General features: G+C 37.0%; 1 protein-coding gene across 10 annotated transcripts in view; it reads left to right on the top strand.

Annotated features, from left to right (window-relative positions):
• Nucleotides 1-18,487, top strand: part of KIF21A (kinesin family member 21A) — a 172,540-nt gene that overhangs the window by 136,340 nt on the left and 17,713 nt on the right. For 7 of the 10 annotated variants that reach the window (XM_088480186.1, XM_088480185.1, XM_088480188.1 and 4 more), the window contains 5 exons: nucleotides 575-740; nucleotides 3,941-3,961; nucleotides 5,713-5,773; nucleotides 16,050-16,104; nucleotides 16,525-16,742. In XM_088480186.1, the coding sequence (XP_088336312.1) occupies nucleotides 575-740; nucleotides 3,941-3,961; nucleotides 5,713-5,773; nucleotides 16,050-16,104; nucleotides 16,525-16,742 (521 nt within the window). The remainder of the gene's footprint in view (nucleotides 1-574; nucleotides 741-3,940; nucleotides 3,962-5,712; nucleotides 5,774-16,049; nucleotides 16,105-16,524; nucleotides 16,743-18,487) is intronic. The other 3 variants (XM_088480187.1, XM_088480180.1, XM_088480184.1) reach the window with 1 other exon arrangement.

Raw genomic sequence — 18,487 nt, 5'->3', positions numbered from 1 at the left:
CCACTTTTCAAAATTTGTCTTTTTGGACTACCATATTATTTCTACACAGCTTATGTGTTTCATTCATATTGGTTGTGTAGAATCTGGCTCGTTTTGGAAAGGCAAATTAGTGTCAAAACAAGAACCAGAAAGTATTACTTGGTGGCATTTATTAAAAAAAAAAATTCTTGCAATAAAAAACCACAAACACTTTTGGCCAATTTGGGTAGATTTTATATGCTTTGTCAGGAGGAATAAGCAAACTAATGCTTTATTCTGAAAATTCAAAGTCTTCTTAAAAAAAATGGATTCATTTGTTTGGGTACTTATTACTGATATTGATGATGGAACATGACCTATCAAAAAGTGCTAAAATAGGCTCAGCACAGGGGTGAGTAAAGCCTCAGTGATGAAGAGGTTTAACCCTCTTCAGTTCTGCAGGGGGTTAGATTTTAAAAATGTTTTGTTTTCTACTGTTAAATGTATTAGCCCAGCTGCTGGGGAGACAAGTGCTGTTTCTGGTGAAAGACTACTAATTAACAATTGAATTTTAGTTTCAATCTGTGTTTCTTAATATTTTATAATTGACTTACAGGGTCTCCTAGCAGCCCAGAGAGAGGCTCAAATTAAAATTCTAGAAGGACGTCTGAAACAAACTGAAATCACAAGTGCAACTCAAAACCAGCTTTTATTCCATATGTTAAAGGAAAAAGCAGAACTAAATCCTGAACTTGATGCTCTTCTGGGTCATGCATTACAAGGTGAGTTATTATACATTTGCTTTTATTGCATGCCTGAATTTATGCATGTCTAAAAAATGTAAAAGCAATTATGATATTGAGTAAATGCTGTATGACGTTATTGCATGACGTTCTGGTTTTAAAAAGTAATCTATTAAGTTATGCTGGCTGTATTTTGTTATTGTAAATACATTTTTTTCATTTATATACATTTTTTTAAGTTTTCATAAACATTTTAAAAATATATTTTTTATATATGATTGCAGCAAATTAAAATCCATAGAATGGCTACGATTATTGTTTAGTAAAAGTTTTTTATTTTTGTTCTCTACTCTATTTGGTGCTAAAGTATGTGGAATATACATCTCTGAAACTGTTTGTGATTAGTTTCATAGAAATTATGTACTTAACATCATTCAGTAAAGCATATTAGGAATAGTTATTTGAAACAATTTAATTTCTCCTTGTTTGTATCCACTAATCTGACACAGACCTGCTATATTTCTTGCTCTGTTGTTCTAAATTGAAATAACCATAGATAGGTAATGGCCTAATTACTCCATCAAATAGATGGTTGGCTTTTGTTTATTAAACCATTAGGATTATTAAGTTCCTTCATTACTATTTATTATGTATTAAGTCCAAACTATAATATAACTTAGGCCTTACTTTTTAGGTACAGGCTGTATATATTGTTCCTTTTAACATTTTAGTGCCAAGTGTGGTCCCATTTAAATACATATTATTTCGGATTTCTTTTTGTTGAGGTGTAATTGCTGCAGGGGTGTTAAATGTATTGTTTCTGGGAAAATGTTTAACATTTTATTGAGATAAAAGAATCCGAACAATCCTATAGTAACAGTTTGATTTAAAACATAAAAAGAACAAAAATACTATAACACTTTTTGACATAAAACACTGTACACCAGTGATTTTGAATTATGTTGTTCCCTATAATAACATAATCCAATACAGCATCTATTCCTTATATATTTTAAAGATCACATGAAAAGTAAATATTCATTCAAATGTTTACTGCCATAATACATTTATAGTAGCAATTCTAAACTTTTCACTAACCCCACACATACAATTCACTACTGGAGGCAAAATCACAGCACTGTTGTTATCTGAGATTGTCCTCATTTGTCTAAAGTTACTGAACAAAGGATTTGCCAAACTGTTGAAGAAATTACATTTTCGATGTCATCCAACCTGAATTGTTAGCTTTTATAGAAATCTAGAACTTACAGATGACATCTTTTCCTCTTCCTATATATAATAGTGTTGTTAAACTAGAGAGAAAGCAAGTACAGTTTGAGAAGCTCTAATAATTGTATTTTCCAATAGTTAGATAGTTTAGATAGTGAAATCATCATATTCATAGGAGCCAACTCTTAAATGATTGGGGATGCACTCCATACACCATAAATAGACATGGTTAGTGGCAACACCAATATTGGCCGTGCTCATGGCTGAGGAAAATTATAGTATATGCTGGTTGGAAATACATAACAATTTTACGGTCATACTGCTGTAATTCAGAAATGTCACCAACCAGCAGGGCTTATCAGGTGGAGTCAAAGGGATCGGTATGAAATACCGGTGGCTGTAAATAGTAAATACCAGACAGGAGAAGCCCGACAGGAGGAGATCCCGACGCCGGCTGGTAAATACCTGACAGTCTTCCCATGGTCTATCAAACGCTTATTTTGCCTTTGGACAGTTCCAGTCCAAAAAAGGTGGCAACATCCTGGTTTAGGCTGTTTGGATAGGGATGTGATCATAATCCCGAGAGCTAGGATACTGGTGTTCTGAATGCAGACACGCCGGATCGTGAAGGTAAGTACTGGGGTTAGGGGGAGGGTTAGGGTCAAGTTTAGGCACTAGGTGGGGAGGTTCGGTTTAGGCTGCGGGGAGAGTTAGGTTAGGCTTACTTAACAGGAGGAGTCGGGATTGTAACCGGTCGGGATGCCGGCGTCGGGATTCTGACCGCTGGGATCCATATATTGTAACTGGCTCTGCTTTCTCAAGATAGGCTCTATAAATAAGTACTGTATTTATGTGCTTCCAGTAAATTTGCACGTTACCTGCTCAGTGTTCAAACACCCGTCTTATAGAATTTATGACTCGTACATTTAGTACTAGTTATGAAGTGGCTTGCTCCACTTACTGTATATGCCTGTAAATCCTTGATAAATACAGTTCAATTGTAGAAAACATGTGACCATTTTTTTAAATATATGTATTTATCTTGCTACTGCGGAATGAGCATAGCTGTTGTGGTTTAGTAGAAAATTATTGATGCTTTTAACAGATTCAGGGTTGCAGCTCCCTTGTGCTCCTGTTTCAACAATGCTGATTATGATAAACTTTGATCTGATTTGCTGTGATAGAACATTATAATATGAGTTATACTACATGTTTTGAAATATAGCCCATTCTGTGCATAAGTATCTTGATTGTGGATAAGCTGGAGCTCAGGGGCGTGCAGCCAGGAGTCTATAGCAGTTTAGATCCTGCAGCTGTAATTGTCAGAACTGAATAGCAGTTATTAGGCAAGTATGGCTAGTGTCTCCTACAAAAATTAGGTGGATTTAAAAAGGGCATCTGGTAGGAATAATACAATTTAAATGGATAGCTAGTTACCTGACAGATTTCCATGCACATTATGTTTGTTTCACACAGAAAATAGTTTTATTCTCTTTTTCAAGATAGTGTTTAAATTTCATTCATGTGCGTTCTAGGAACTCTGAAATAAATCAGCTTGTTTACAAAAGTACAATTATAGCAAAATGTCTCATGGATGTTTTTGTCATTATTTGCTTTAACTTTAATTTGAACCTGGCAACTTTTTCAAAAGGGTGTTTTATCGCTGTGATTATGCGAAGAGACACCTTCAAGTTCTGAAGATATCACCAATGCACATCTTGTAGCAAGTGTTACCATCTCTGGTTTGCCCTTAACAGTTCTTAAATTAAGAAGTAAATGTTGTACTAAGCTAATTAAGCAAGCAATATCTTCACTACCATTTTGGTAATGTACTTCACATCCTTATTCCTCAACAAATTGGCTTTTCTCTCACAACTGTATTTCCTTATTTCTTTCATGTGATCTTTAAGTAAATTTATTTTTGAGAATGGCGTTTGTTCCACTCAGCAGATGGATCTGTTTTGATTGTGGTGTTGGTTTTTGTTTCCTTGTTGCTTTAACTTATACAGACCTAGATAGCATTCCGCTTGGTAAGTATGCCTTTAGCTTGTTATGTGTTATACAAATGCATGACTTACTAATTATCCATAAAAAGCACTAACCAGAAGACCACGCAGACCTTCTGAGAATGTGCTCATGTTGCATGTCCTACTATGATGACATCTCTGTAGCCACACTTTTCCAGCCTCCTTCCCTGTTATACATTAAACAAGATATTAACAGCTGAATGCTGATAATATGGCTTCATCTATGAGACTTAGCTCACCTTTAACATTTCAGTTTTAGGATTTTATCTCACCATAACATTACATTCCCAGGTCTCGCCTCCTTGTATTAATCCTTTCAGCTTACTTAGAAGCAATAAGCCATCTTTTTTAACAGTTTTAACACCCACGTGTTTATAATAATGTATACACAGTAGTTCAAACCAAATGAATTTGTTTTTTGGATGAGAAGGGCACACTTCATTAAAATTCATTAAGGTAAGCTTACTCATGGAATAACAGCTTGTAAAAAGTAGGTGCTTGGCAGATAGTACTTTTTTATTTATATGGCACAGTTGTATTTTTGTTAAAAATGTCTTGGCCTGTAATAAATTAGCACACAGAGTATGACGCTCATATCAAGGACTGCTTCATTAGTTACCCAGGGAAATTCATACAAAGGATAATTTGGGTATTTCACATCTTTGTTCATTTGCAGGGATAGGTTGACCTTTTCTCAAAGCTTTTGCAGAGTGGCCATGGAATTTGGGAAAAACTTTAATTTTAGAAGCCTTTCTACTCATTTAAAAAAAATAGACTTTTATCTGTTTTCTACAGTTGAAAACATCTACAATTTGTTAAATGCAACAATTAACCTAAACAGGGTAGACACTACATGTTGCAGCAACCTCCTTGTCCTAATGTTGCTTATCTTTTGTAATCTTTTTAGTGCAGCATTTGGTCTATGCTTTTCACTGTTGTGTTTGTTGTTATTTTAAGGAATCAGTAATCTGTTAAACCGTATAAGTAATAAAACAACTGTAAAATCTAAAGTTGTGCACACATGGTACGATATCTATGAATAATAACGTTCAACGATATATTGTTCATATTGTTCATTTTCATGCAGTGAACTATCAATGATGCACGTTCCTGCATAAATGATAACGATATCTATGGTCATCCTTACATGCAGGCCAACTTGCACCATATTGTCATATTGTCAACTTTGCCTGTTCGGAGATGTGGCAGGATGACTTCACTGAAAGATAACTTTCAAGTCGTTGGTGGTACAGATCATACCGTGTATATGCAGCTTAACATTGGGCGATAGTCACTATGCTATGTAGAAATCCTGTTTCTTTCTTAGCTCTGCTGTACTATTTGCAGTATGTATTAGTCACACTGATTTAGATAATTGTTCTATGTTTCTAATGACTGTCACGGCATTTGCATACACTGTGAAGTATACAGGGGGGAACTTTGACTACACCACTATCTGTTTGAATCAGGCCAGCATTAGTGGTATACAAAATGTTGCAATGTGGCTGTTGGAGTCTTAAGGTGTCATGTCAGGTTAGGTGAATTGAACATCACAGATAAAAGACCGGATTTAGTATTAACAGTGAACTTCGCCCATTTCTACTTTTTAGGCTTTATGTGGGGTTCCGGTTTTAGTGTAGATGCCTAATGATATGCGAGTAACACATCTAGCTATTTGAGGTTTTATTATTATTCTTATTATTATTCATCTCCTACATTGGATATGTTTTTAAAATTTTTTTTTTTTATTTTAGAAAATCCTGACTATAGTAGTGATGAGGAAGGATCTTTACAAAGTCCTGGCACAGAAGGCAGGTATGTTGTCTGAGTGATGTTTCGTTCGGAAAGTTAGATATACACCCATGGGACATTGTTGAATGCTTGTTTGAAATCTATTCACTACCTAATGTGGTGCCTTACACATCTACCATGGTAATTCTAGCTGTTTCCAAAAAAAAAAATGTTAAAATAAGAAATCAGTAACACAGCATCTAGATTTTATTTATTTCTGTTCTGTATAGTTTTGGGGTTGTGTCTGACAGTCTTTTTGACTCCTCTTATGCTGGAGTAGGCTGTAGAAAATCTAGGGCCATCTGTCAGACATGTGAAGCTTGGATGAAATTGGATTGTTACATGATAATGTTCTTAAGCAAATCTACCGCCAACTCATGGCCCAGACCTCAACCACATTGACATGTTGTGTGGTGGTCTTTTAAGGCAGATTCCCTAAATATCAATGACAGGCTGGGGCAAGCTTTCTGCAGATTTGTCAGCCGAAATACACCACATTGAGGTAAGCTCTATATTAGGGGTGTTTTCCTATTCCTATGCGTTTAAGCAGGTACTTAGCACTAGGATATTTATTGGTCTGTATTGTTTGAAGTCCTGTGGTAAAAAAGATTACAATTTCACAAGTTGTGTGTTGCACGTGATAAACTTGCAAAAATATTTTTTCTTCGTGTAGTTCCCAGGCGAAGGAGATAATTCAGCCTCCTGAACAGTTTATAGATCTTAATTCATGGATGAAATAAGCTTTTGTTACCGGGGATGATCATAATGCTAAAAAGGGGTTTCAAATACCAAGGTCTTTAAGAGGTGCAATGGTGGAAGGTAGATATTCTCAGTCAGAATGAGATTCTTCAGGAGCTGAGAAAATTACCTCCAGTGAGGATTCTGGAGAAATGGAAGAGGCACCCAGAAAGTCTGATTTGGATAAAGTTGATGATATATATAACAAGGAAAAAGCTGGTGAAGTAAACTAGTGATTTCTCACTAATTGCTTCTATTCCTGGCGCTAGAAGAAGAAAGGAAAAAAAAAAATAAAAAAAAAATATAAATATATATATATATATATATATATATATATATGTATGTATTATTTTTTATTAATATCCAGGGTCCAGCACTCCCATTAACATCCAATACTTCTCAAAGTAAGTTAATAACAGCATAGAACAGATGCGGCAATACAACCATAACAAAAAGGTTTCTCATGTCAGCGAAATTATGTCTAACCACCGTGCCACAATCCGTATGGCTATTGAAACAGGCTCTGCACAACTGCCCGTCTCTCGCCATTTTTTATAAAGTGGACTTCAGGTCACCAACCTACGACGTAAATTGATCGACTGGATTCCACCTCTACCTAGGGGTGGGGACTGAGGACTTCTATTACGGAAGAGAGAAAGCAGATCGACTTGATACTATTGCCCCTAGAGGCATGAATAAGAACAAGCCGCTCTCAATTTTTCTAAAATATATTTTCTAAAAAAATAATTTTTGTATTTTTTTGGAATGTCATCTGGCCTGATTTGCTCTCTTGCTTTTTTTCCTCCGCCCATTGTTTTCTGCCTTGTACCTATTTTGTTTCTCTTTTTCTACAGTAAGTATGGTGTACATATAAATTTTTGATAATATTTTGCTGTGATCTACCGTAAGTATGGTGTAAATTTTGAGAATAACTTTTGATAATTTTTTTATAAGATTTTTGTGCGGATTTTTGTGCTCTAGTATTTTGGTGGGACTCTCTGATGTCTTGGGAGACTTTTTTGTGGAGTGCTAATCTTTATTGACTTTTATTTTATTCATTTATTTATTTACATTGATGTTTTTTCCTCAATTTTATTTTAATGTTGGTATTTTTCTCCCATTTGTTTGTTCTGCATGTACCCCTGTGGCTCCCACTGTACCCTAATTTCCCTGAATATCTTTCCTTGATTATGTTTGGATTTTCTGACATGTGCCCTGGAGCATTTTGAGAGGTTGCACCGACCACTTCTGGGTTCGCGGACAGCTACTTCTGGTTAGCCGCCGCGACCGGAAGTGATATCATGCAGTGAGTGCATGACGCTGTTTGGCGCCAAGTTTGTTGACTCCTGTAGATCAGGGTATAAGTATGGGGTCCCGGGGAGACTGCTCTGTATTTTCCAGTGCTCTTCTGAACCTATGCAACATTGATGGTGTATTCTGATGTCACTGCCTTGACAAAGGTCCCAGGTGGGACCGAAATGTTGGTGGTATGTTCATGTGATTTTGTGTTTTTGTTTGGACAATAAATGCACTGTGTTATGCTTTACATATAAGTCTGGCGAGTGCCATCACTACCAAACAGGATCTATGTGTAGATTTGGGGGGACTGTTTTATACAATTGGAATAATAACCCTTTTATGAACACCCCAGCAGTTGTTTACATTTGGGATGTGAGTGGTTGTGTGTGTGTGTGTGTGTGTGTGTGTGTATGTGTATGTATATATATATATATATATATATATATATATAATATGTTTTACATGAAAACTGACTTTTATTTATCAAATGAGTTGCAAAATGAATAGAACATATAGTCAAGACATTCTCAAGGTTAGAAATGATGATTTTTATTTGAAATAATAATTTTGTCCTTCAAACTTTGCTTTCGTCAAAGAATGCTCCTTTTGCAGCAATTACAGCATTGCAGACCTTTGGCATTCTAGCTTTTAATTTGTTGAGGTAATCTGAAGAAATTTGACCCCATGCTTCCTGAAGCACCTCCCACAAGTTGGATTGGCTTGATTGGCACTTCTTGCGTACCATATGGTCAAGCTGCTCCCACAACAGCTCAATAGGATTGAGATCTGATGACTGCGCAGGCCATTCTAGTACAGACAGAATACCAGTTGCCTGCTTCTTCCCTAAATAGTTCTTGCATAATTTGGAGGTGTGCTTTGGGTCATTGCCCTGTTGGAGGAGGAAATTGGCTCCAATCAAGCGCTGTCCACAGGGTATGGCATTGCAAAATGGAGTGATAGCCTTCTTTGTTCAAATTCCCTTTTACCTTGTACAAATGTCCCACTTTACCAGCACCAAAGCAGCCCCAGACCATCACATTACCTCCACCATGCTTGACAGATGGCGTCAGGCACTCTTCCAGCATCTTTTCACTTGCTCTGCGTCTCACAAATGTTCTTCTGTGTGATCCAAACACCTCAAACTTCGATTAGTCTGTCCCATAACACTTTTTTCCAATCTTCCTCTGTCCAATGTATATCTGTGTTCTTTTGCCCATATTAATCTTTTCCTTCCTTTTCTTTTCTAATCTGGTCTTCCTGTTTTTGTGGCTCACCAATGGTTTGCATCTTGTGGTGAACCCTCTATTTTCACTCTTGTGAAGTCGTCTCTTGATTGTTGACTTTGACACATATACATCTACGTCCTGGAGAGTGTTCTTGATTTGGCCAACTGTTATGAAGGGGTGTTTCTTCACCAGGGAAATAATTCTTTTGTCATCCACCACAGTTGTTTTCCGTGGTCTTCCGGGTCTTTTGGTGTTGCTGAGCTCTCTGGTGCGTTCTTTCTTTTTAAGAATGTTCCAAACAGTTGATTTGGCCACACCTAATGTTTTTGCTATCTCTCTGATGGGTTTGTTTTGATTTTTCAGCCTAATGATGGCTTGCTTCACTGATAGTGACAGCTCTTTGGGTCTCATATTGAGAGTTGACAGCAACTGATTCCAAATGCAAATGTCACACCTAGAATCAACTCCAGACCTTTTACCTGCTTAATTGATAATGAAATAATGAGGGACTAGCCCACACCTGTCCATGAAATGGCTTTTGAGTTGATAGTCCCATTACTTTTGGCCCCTTAAAAAGTGGGAGGCACATATTGAAACCGTTGTAATTCCTACACCGTTCACCCGATTTGGATGTAATTACCCTCAAATTAAATCTGAAAGTCTGCAGTTAAAGCACGTTTTGTTTGTTTCATTTCAAAACCATTGTGGTGGTGAATAGAGGCCTAAATCTGAAAATTCTGTCAATGTCCCAATATTTATGGACCTGACTGTATGTATATATGTATGTATGTATATATATATATATATATATATATATATATATATATACATATACACACACACACATAGATGGTGAAGAGTAATATGAGCGCCTGAATGTGTTTGCTTGCGATAATATTGAAACAACTTATCTGGTAATAAAATCTTCGGTCAAATGACCCTCATTGGATTCATGGTATATGAAAAATAAAAAAAAGAGAGTGCAACATAGGGCCGTATTCAATTGTCGGCGAAAAGTGCTGGAGTTTTCGCCGTCATTGCTTGTTTTGCCTCCGGAAAAGTATCGCGCTCGTCACTACTTTTCGCCCTATTCAGTTGCAAAGGACGCAAGAACGCGTCCCAGCGAAACTCAAATCGGTAAAAAGTCCTGTCAGAAATGGGAAAGTCTTCCTGACTTCTCCCAAAAGATGCACTGACATGGGGGATCACTATAGATATCCCCGAATTTCCCTGCTGAAGTTATTTGGGGTGCTTAAATGCTCTCAATTAGTGCTATTTAGCGTCTGCACAAGTGGTGAAGAATAGCATTTAGCAATTTTTTTGGGAAAAAATAAGTAGTCCCAGCAAATTTGGGGTATATGAAAATGGGTGCAAGCATGGTTAAAAACCGCTAAAACGATGTTTTAAAAAATGCACCTTCAGCAAACACCTACAATCCCAGAAAAAGCTTGGGCATACTTGCGTGACCCCCTGGAGTCTATTTCGCTAATTTTTAACTTTGTCCCCCAACTTTGTTTTTTTTGGCCCCCAAAACGAAAGTACTTTTTAGGGGTGATAAGTAAATTTGTAACTTTTTTTTAAGCAGTTTACCTTTAGGGGACTGTCCCAAGGCTGCAAGGTTTATTGCTGCAACTTTGCACCCCAAACCCCCAATTCTACACTTTTTTCAGCCTCCATTCACAGGCGAATCTTTTCCGCTGCTTACAAGGCGCAGACTTTTCGCTCCGGCTAAAAGTCTTTGCAATTGAATACAGGGAACAGCTCTCCCCTGGCGAAATTACATCACTGGCGAGAACTATTCGCCGATCTCTGCTTTTCGCTGGCAATTGAATACGGCCCATAGTGTGTACCATTTTTTAATACCTCATACTTAGTGCATATTTTACATATAACCTGATTGGGAACAGAACATTCCCATGAATAATCCACAGTCACGGGTATTAAAGGTAAAAAATAAACAGATGTAATTGAGCAGCGGCCTACAAATGGCTAAAAAAACACACATACAAGATGTTAAACATAATAAAAGAGCTTATCTATCCATTAAAAGGGGTACAGGTTCAGCAGTACCAACGCGTTTTGTCTTTCAATGGCCAGACTTCATCAAATTTATACCTACATATCCAATTAAAGATTGATGCTTCACAGGGTATACAGTGATGACATCACATCCTGTGGCAAAATCTAAATGAACTAAACACCTTTAGGCTATATATAAATGTATCAGGACCTATATAATGGCAGAGGTCACCACCTCTAATAAAATCCCCGATAATTAGGGGGCTTAAACAGGGTAGATCCTTTTGGAACAGAGACAGTGGTGAACAGCATATAGAGCGCACCGCCATCATATCTGGCTGTGAAATGCTCCTGGAACACACCACCATACTAGCCGGTGACGTCACCTCCGCCGCGGCATGTGACACAGCCGCGATGTGGGCAAACATTAATGGACACAAACCGCCATGCACATTCGAAGAAGAAAGAGTTGGTGGACCAAGCGGGTGGCTCCAGAGTGTGAGAATGTTATATAGGAAGTCTTGGTATATAATGAAAAACGGCCAGAACGAACTGATGATTCGGCCCTTTTCTTAGAGGCCCATCTTCTCAATATAGGTGGCCATTTTGAGAGCGATGCCATCTGGTATAGATGATATTGGACTCCATACTAAAGAGAAAATAAATCTTCAGTAATATATATCATAAGGTGACCTGAGCAAAAAAGTGACTGGTGCAGAAAAAGGTATATGGAACGTGGTATATCAAGGGGGCTATAAAATGTTACAAATTTGAGAATATATATTCTAAATGAGTTATAAAAAAATAAATTATATATATATATATATATATACATATAATCAAAAATAAACATATCAAGAATAAAATCCAGACAGAACGAGGAATCACGCTAGTACTTTAAAGGAGTTTTAAAGGAATGGGGCAATTTCAAAACTTTCATTAAAGCCAAGCAGTAACATCATTTGCAGCTTGAAAATCCAAAACATCTTCCTTTTTGAAAGTTTATTAAGAGTATTACCACCTCTTTCTCCCGGCTCGACCAACTCTATCGCCTTATAAGTAAGGTTTTCTGGGTTGGAGTTATGTTTTTTCAGAGAAGTGTTTAGACACTGCATGAGTTTCAACTTTATTTTTGATGTTCCTGCTGCTAGTCATATAAAGCCAGTTGCTTGTCTAGCTATAAAATAATAAAAATAAAAAGGGAAACTGACTGTGCTAATTTGGTGTTATAATAGATTTAAATAAACATATGTAGAGCTGTTTATTGATAAGGAATGTACAGGGCTTCTCTTTTAAACCAAAAAGCAATATTTCTTAAAACTAGACACAGTAAAACCTACAAAAAATATAGATTATATAAACATTAATAGAGAACATATGTTGAATATATAAACAGTACCTTAGCCTCAGTATCCAGAGCATTCAGACTACAGTAAACAACTCTTCATACTGATATCTATGATAAGTTAAACAGATACCTGCTAAGGAGTTTTTTTAACTTTGCAAAGAGTAATTGATTTCTTATGTGAAGCTTCCTTGTACACCGCTGCCAGTTCCATGGCATCTGTTGTAGTGGCTAGAGGAGCCTTTTGTTTACATCCCTGGACATGACTAATCTCCTATATGATGAGACTTTTAAAGAAAAAAATAGATTCCATACAAAACTTTTCTGTAAGAAAGTGTAATCCATTTGTCTCAAGGAGAGCAAGATTTTTTTAAACCTCCCCCCCTCCTCATTATGTCAGCAGTCTAGAGATGTAAAAATTATGAGATGGTAAGGCAATATAATAGGCATACTTGTCCTTCTATTTCTAGACAGCCTTTTCAAAGCTACGAGAGCCCCACAATGATTATTGTCATGATCAGTCACCTTTAATAGTAGCAGGGACCAGAAATTAAGGACACATTCTATCAAGGATCACTAGGTTTTAAAGAGTATAAGACATGGTTTTTGAATAGTAGTTCACTAGTATCCTAGTAGAAATGTATTTATACAGTCCAGAGCTCCAACTGTCTCTGCAGAACTAAAAGCTCTGCTAGACAGTCTACAAAGCTTAATCAAGTCCAAGGCTATTGTCTCAGTTTTCTTAAGGTGCCTACACACTTGGTGATGTGCTCATGATCCGACATCGTGTACGATTTCCCTTGAACTCTCCCCAGCATCTCCCCAGCAATCCTGCACACAATTTGGTGTAAAAAGTGTCCAATGTGACAAACGATCTATGGTGCATCCTTAACTTTTTCCAGTGCATCGTGTCCCAGATTGGCAAATCTGCCCTACAGCACGGCAGATCTGAAGATGTGATGTACGAACTGCGGGGACGCGCATCGTGATTGTGAGTGGACACTCACAATTTCGGCATATTTTACACGATTTGTCGTCACGCTGCGTTGGAATCGGGCAAATCGTGTAAAATATCGCTAAGTGTGTACGCACCTTTAGATCAGAAGGGCAAAGGCTTTTATTCCAAACTTTTCCGTGGCAAGAAACTATCAGGATCTTATTGCACTATTCTGGACCTGAGGAAAAGGAAAAAAATTATTGCTGCTAATCAGTTTCACATGGAATCAGTGGACTCTTAACTCGCATCTATCATTGAGAGATTTTCTTCAGAACTGTTATGTTCTTGTGGCTGGTACAACAAACTATATCCTGAGACAACACTTCCAGTTACATTTTCTCCCTTTCAGCCTAAACATCTGAAATAACTTTTAGAAAGGTACTAAGGACATTGATAATGGAATTATGAATACAAGGTGTCACATTTTGGTTGCCAAAGTCAGACCACACGTCAAAGCCATAACATCACATGGGATACATTTTCTATAAAAAACATTGTGAATAAATAAAATAATAACTTATCTAAATATCTAGGAAGAGTGATAAATACCATACAATACAATGGAAAAATATCAAAAAATTCGGTGCTTGGTACGTCAAGTACAGCTCATGAACTTACAACCGAAAAGAAAGGCTTCAAACTTTTGGGAATGTTCTTGTTAGCCATATTAGTAGTTCTCCCAGTAAAATGGCACATAAGCAATCTTCAACTAGAACTCCTATTGCCGTGAAGTCACAAGCAGAATTCTTTAGTTTGCAATGTCAGGTTATCACCAAGAAAAGCCAAGAACTCTGGTGGCATAAGCTGGCACTAAAGAGGTCTCTGTTAGATCCAACCTGGTTAATACGAACATTTTACAGTTTTATGCACATCCTCTCAAGCTGAGGACAAGGGACATGATCAAGGAAAAAAAAACAAACTTCACATAAGTATACTGGAAGTGAGAGCAGTTTGGAATCAAACAGTCGACAGTTGTTGAGCAAGAATATCAGAATATTTTCAGAGAACAGGATAGCAGTGGCCTTCATAAATTATGGGTGCGCCAGTAGCAAGGCAGTGATGGAGGAAGTGGCAAAACTGTTATCCTGGGTCAGAAAGATAAATTCACTATAAGCATCCCATCAAGCCAGCAAACAGAATGTAGTGTTGGACTGTCAGTGCCGAAGACAAGTAATTGCAAGAGAATGGTCTCTAAATCAGAAAGTCTTCCAGCTACTGATAAGATTCGGTTTTATCGAGTGGACATTATAGGCAGTAGATTAAAAAGCTGAAGTACAAACGTTTTTCTCTTGCAACAAGATCATGGCAACAGAAGGAGTGGAAGCATTGTCAGTCTCATGGAGTATTTAGCTAGTCTATATGCGTCCCTCCTTTTCCTCTCACATTCTGCATCTTTCGAAAAATCAATAGCAAGAAGTAACATCAGCTCATTTTGGCAAAAACATCTGTGGTTGCCAATAGCTTGATTGATGCTTCTGGAAGAACCATGGCTTTTACCTTTCTGTCTGAAGTTATTGCTTTAGGGTTCACCTAATTGAGAGCACCTACATTTGATGGCCTGAAAATTTAATTGAAGCTGTTTAGAGACAGAGGTATCTGAGTCAGTAATTAATACTCTCAAGCAATAAAAAACTCTTCACTAGTGTATTACAGAGTTTGGAGAGAGTTTTTTCATGGTGTGACTTGATAAGAAATCCATGTCAAGCTATTATTCCACACATCCTTGACAAGATGCACATTGTCCTGCCTTATTCACACTCAAGGTACAGGTATCTGTATTTAGAACTTTCTTGGAAACCAAACTGGCATCAGAAGAATCGATGGTTAATGCTAAAAGTTCCTCTGAGATGGATAACATTTTATGTCGTATTCCTAGTGGCAGTAACTTCTGTAACTATGGTGTAATGAAGCTTTTTTATATGTCTTTTAACATAAAGTGGTCCTGAGATTCAATCTAACTTTCCTGCTGAAGGTTGCATTGACTTTACATATAAATCAGGAAATTGTGTTGCCATTCTTTTATCCACAGCCGTAGAATGAAATGGGGGGAAAACCACATTCTCTAGATCTTATGAGGGCAAACACTAGTTAATTATCTAGGACAGAGAATCATAGGAATACATAACAATTGTTTGTAATTCCGACGGGATTTCTGAAAGATCATGCCGCTTCCAAACAAGCTATTTCCAAATGGTTAAGAGAAATGCGTGCACTGGAATACATGAGAAATGGGAATAAAATATCAAAAATACTAAAAGCACACACTACTCGAGTAGTAGCAACTTCCTGGACAATAATGGCCCAAGCCTCTCTTACAGCACTTTGCAAGGCAGAAGTAGGCTGGAAATCTATACATACCTTCATTATCAGTTGGATATATTATTCACCATCGACTCTGTTTGGGAGACATGGCTTCCACACAACCACTTAAATAAATGTTTTGTTATGCAGCATATTGTTTGTATTATTCTTTCTGGCATCCCTATGGTTTTGCTTGGGTAAATCCCATTATAATGGCTGCCATGAAGCACTGAAATAAGAAAACAGTGGATTATGCTCAGATAAGTCCTTTTCTTCATATTCACTGAAGGCCCAAGGTTCCCGCCCATGTTTCAGATGTTTTATATTTTTTAGAGACAGTATGTTGCTGTAATTCATACCTTTTGTTTTTTTCAGCTCTTTGTCTTCTGACTTAATGAAACTGTGTGGTGAGGGGAAGCCGAAGAGCAAGGTAATGGAGATGGATTTCTGACAATCTATACAAAAATGCAGCAAAATGTTTCTAACACCCTGTAATAATAGGTCTGTAGTACAGGCACACACATTAAAATACTTTATGGTCACCCCTAGAAATAAACTTTTTACTTGAACACAGTAATTCATTGATATGTACAGCCTCACGTGATATCGCATGATTGGCCGAGGGCACAGTTGGGCATACTCATTGCACTATATGCCCGATTTGTCGTTCCGGTTTGCCCAAATCAGCCCGATATCGTACACCCTAAGTTTTGCACCATCTATGAAACCTGATGGAAAACATACATCTTGGATATTTGATTATTTTTAGGATGCAATGACAGTATAACATTAGGAAATGTAATAATTCCTTTTTTACATTATTGAGCACATCTTGTTTTCTTTCAAACAGGCCCGGAGGAGAACTACGACCCAGTTGGAGCTACTTTATGCAGATAGCAATGAGAATGCTGCTGATCTTGGAACTGGAGAAATGGGATTGTCAACACCCCTTCCGCCTGTTCCTGAAGTGCAAGCAGCTCCGATACACGTGGAGACAAGCGGCAGTAATGTTAGGGAGAAAGATCCCCAGGCCCCACTATCTGGCTTACCTTCTAAAATAGGCAGCATGTAAGTCTGTCCGCGATGCATTAACACACACCGCTTTCCATGTGACTGTTCCTGTCTATTTAATAACAATATGCATGAACTACTGCTGCATCTATATATGTACTAAACTGACTCGGAGAATGCATGGAACATTACAAATATCACACATTCAGTGCCTGCAAGCATTTTTGTAGTTTAGCATAAACGTGTGAATAAACATTGTATTTTTTTAAATATATAGATAATACATTAATCATACACCTGTTGGTATTAATGTTTACAAGCCTTCCTCATTAGCTTCATGGTGCTGTAGATAAACTTCACATTTCTGTATATTCTGTAAATTGCTGTCACTAGGATACTGTTACTAAGCAAGAGAGTGCACTTTTTACATTAAAGCAGGTAGAAGTCAATTATCCCATGGGTATGATGTTTATATTACATTGTTGTTTTGCCTTTATTTGCACCTAAATATTTAATGATGTGATATTTTAACAGACAGTAATGATCTTTACTCTAAACTACAGTTTAACAAAATTCATTATGCAAGCATATGATTTCATACATACTAAGCAAAGCAATTTCTAAATTAATGATTGAGCTGAATGTTATTTTTCTGCACTGCATTAATGATTGTAGCATACTGTGACACTCTGCAGCTGATTCTGTCATCAGCACTGTCTTGCCTCAAAGAAATTAATTTATTACCTGAAATACTCACATCTAATGCATGTTTCAGCAGCTACTGTAATTGTTTGTTGCATGTGCATTGTTCAAAAGCTCTAAAGTAAGCTACAACAAATGATGCTTAACTAGCAGGAATCTTCCGCTGGTTCGTAAAGAAAGTTTTAAGGCCTTGGTTTTTTTGTGGCAAATCTCAATGGAGAATCAATAGTCTTAGATCCCAGCTTGCATCAGCATCTTGTTAGATTTTTGGAGCTTGTCGGAACATGATGCTGCAAATATTATAGTAAGGTAATTTCATTTATTTTACTTACTTTTTTACATATTCATCTCTGCCAACTGGATTTTCCATTAGGATTACTTGGCTTTGCACATTAATTGATCTATTTATCGATTACTATTAAATTTTGCACACTATTAATATACAGAAATATTGATTAATATACATTGTTCTCTGTAAATATGACAGCTCATCTTTTATTTTGGATATATGCTGTTTAATAGAAACTGAGCCCCCCCTTAAAATCATGGTGGTTTCTTATGTAATGCACTGTTGTCTACGATACTTGTTACAGAATAGGAAGTATGCAATCTAACAGGTGGGCTGTAAGGTTTTAAACCATGTTCAGTTTACGTCTTTCTTTTGACAAAATCAGCTAGTGAGACGTAGCTGTGATATTTTTGCTGCTTTCCATTACTATGCCATTATTTAATTAATTATGAAGGATTTACGTGTGAAATAAGTAGTACAATTTTCCATATCAATAAAGAATTTAACCAGCTGTTGCTAATCAAATACACGTAAATATTTGATCATGGGCAAGGAGAAAGGGCATTTTAAGTAACCCCAGAAGCATTTATTGTTGCTGTCCCTGAGTCTTGGAAAGGTAAGGCCATACTAATAATTTGAAGTTGATCATTCTACGTTGATTAACATTTTTTTTTAGAGATGAAGCACTTTCCCAAACTTTAAAGGAGTGGGTGTTTCAGCAACTTTACGTATAGATAATCTGCCCATATTATACTGTTAAGCTAGGTACAGGGTTCACACTGATCAGATAATTGCTTGGAGGAACGGTGTG

The sequence above is a fragment of the Taudactylus pleione genome, unplaced genomic scaffold, assembly GCF_031769625.1.
Source record: "Taudactylus pleione unplaced genomic scaffold, aTauple2 ptg000251l, whole genome shotgun sequence".
NCBI classification, from domain to species: domain Eukaryota; kingdom Metazoa; phylum Chordata; class Amphibia; order Anura; family Myobatrachidae; genus Taudactylus; species Taudactylus pleione.
Note: the sequence above shows the minus strand (reverse complement) of the source record. Positions and strands in the feature narration are given on the sequence as shown.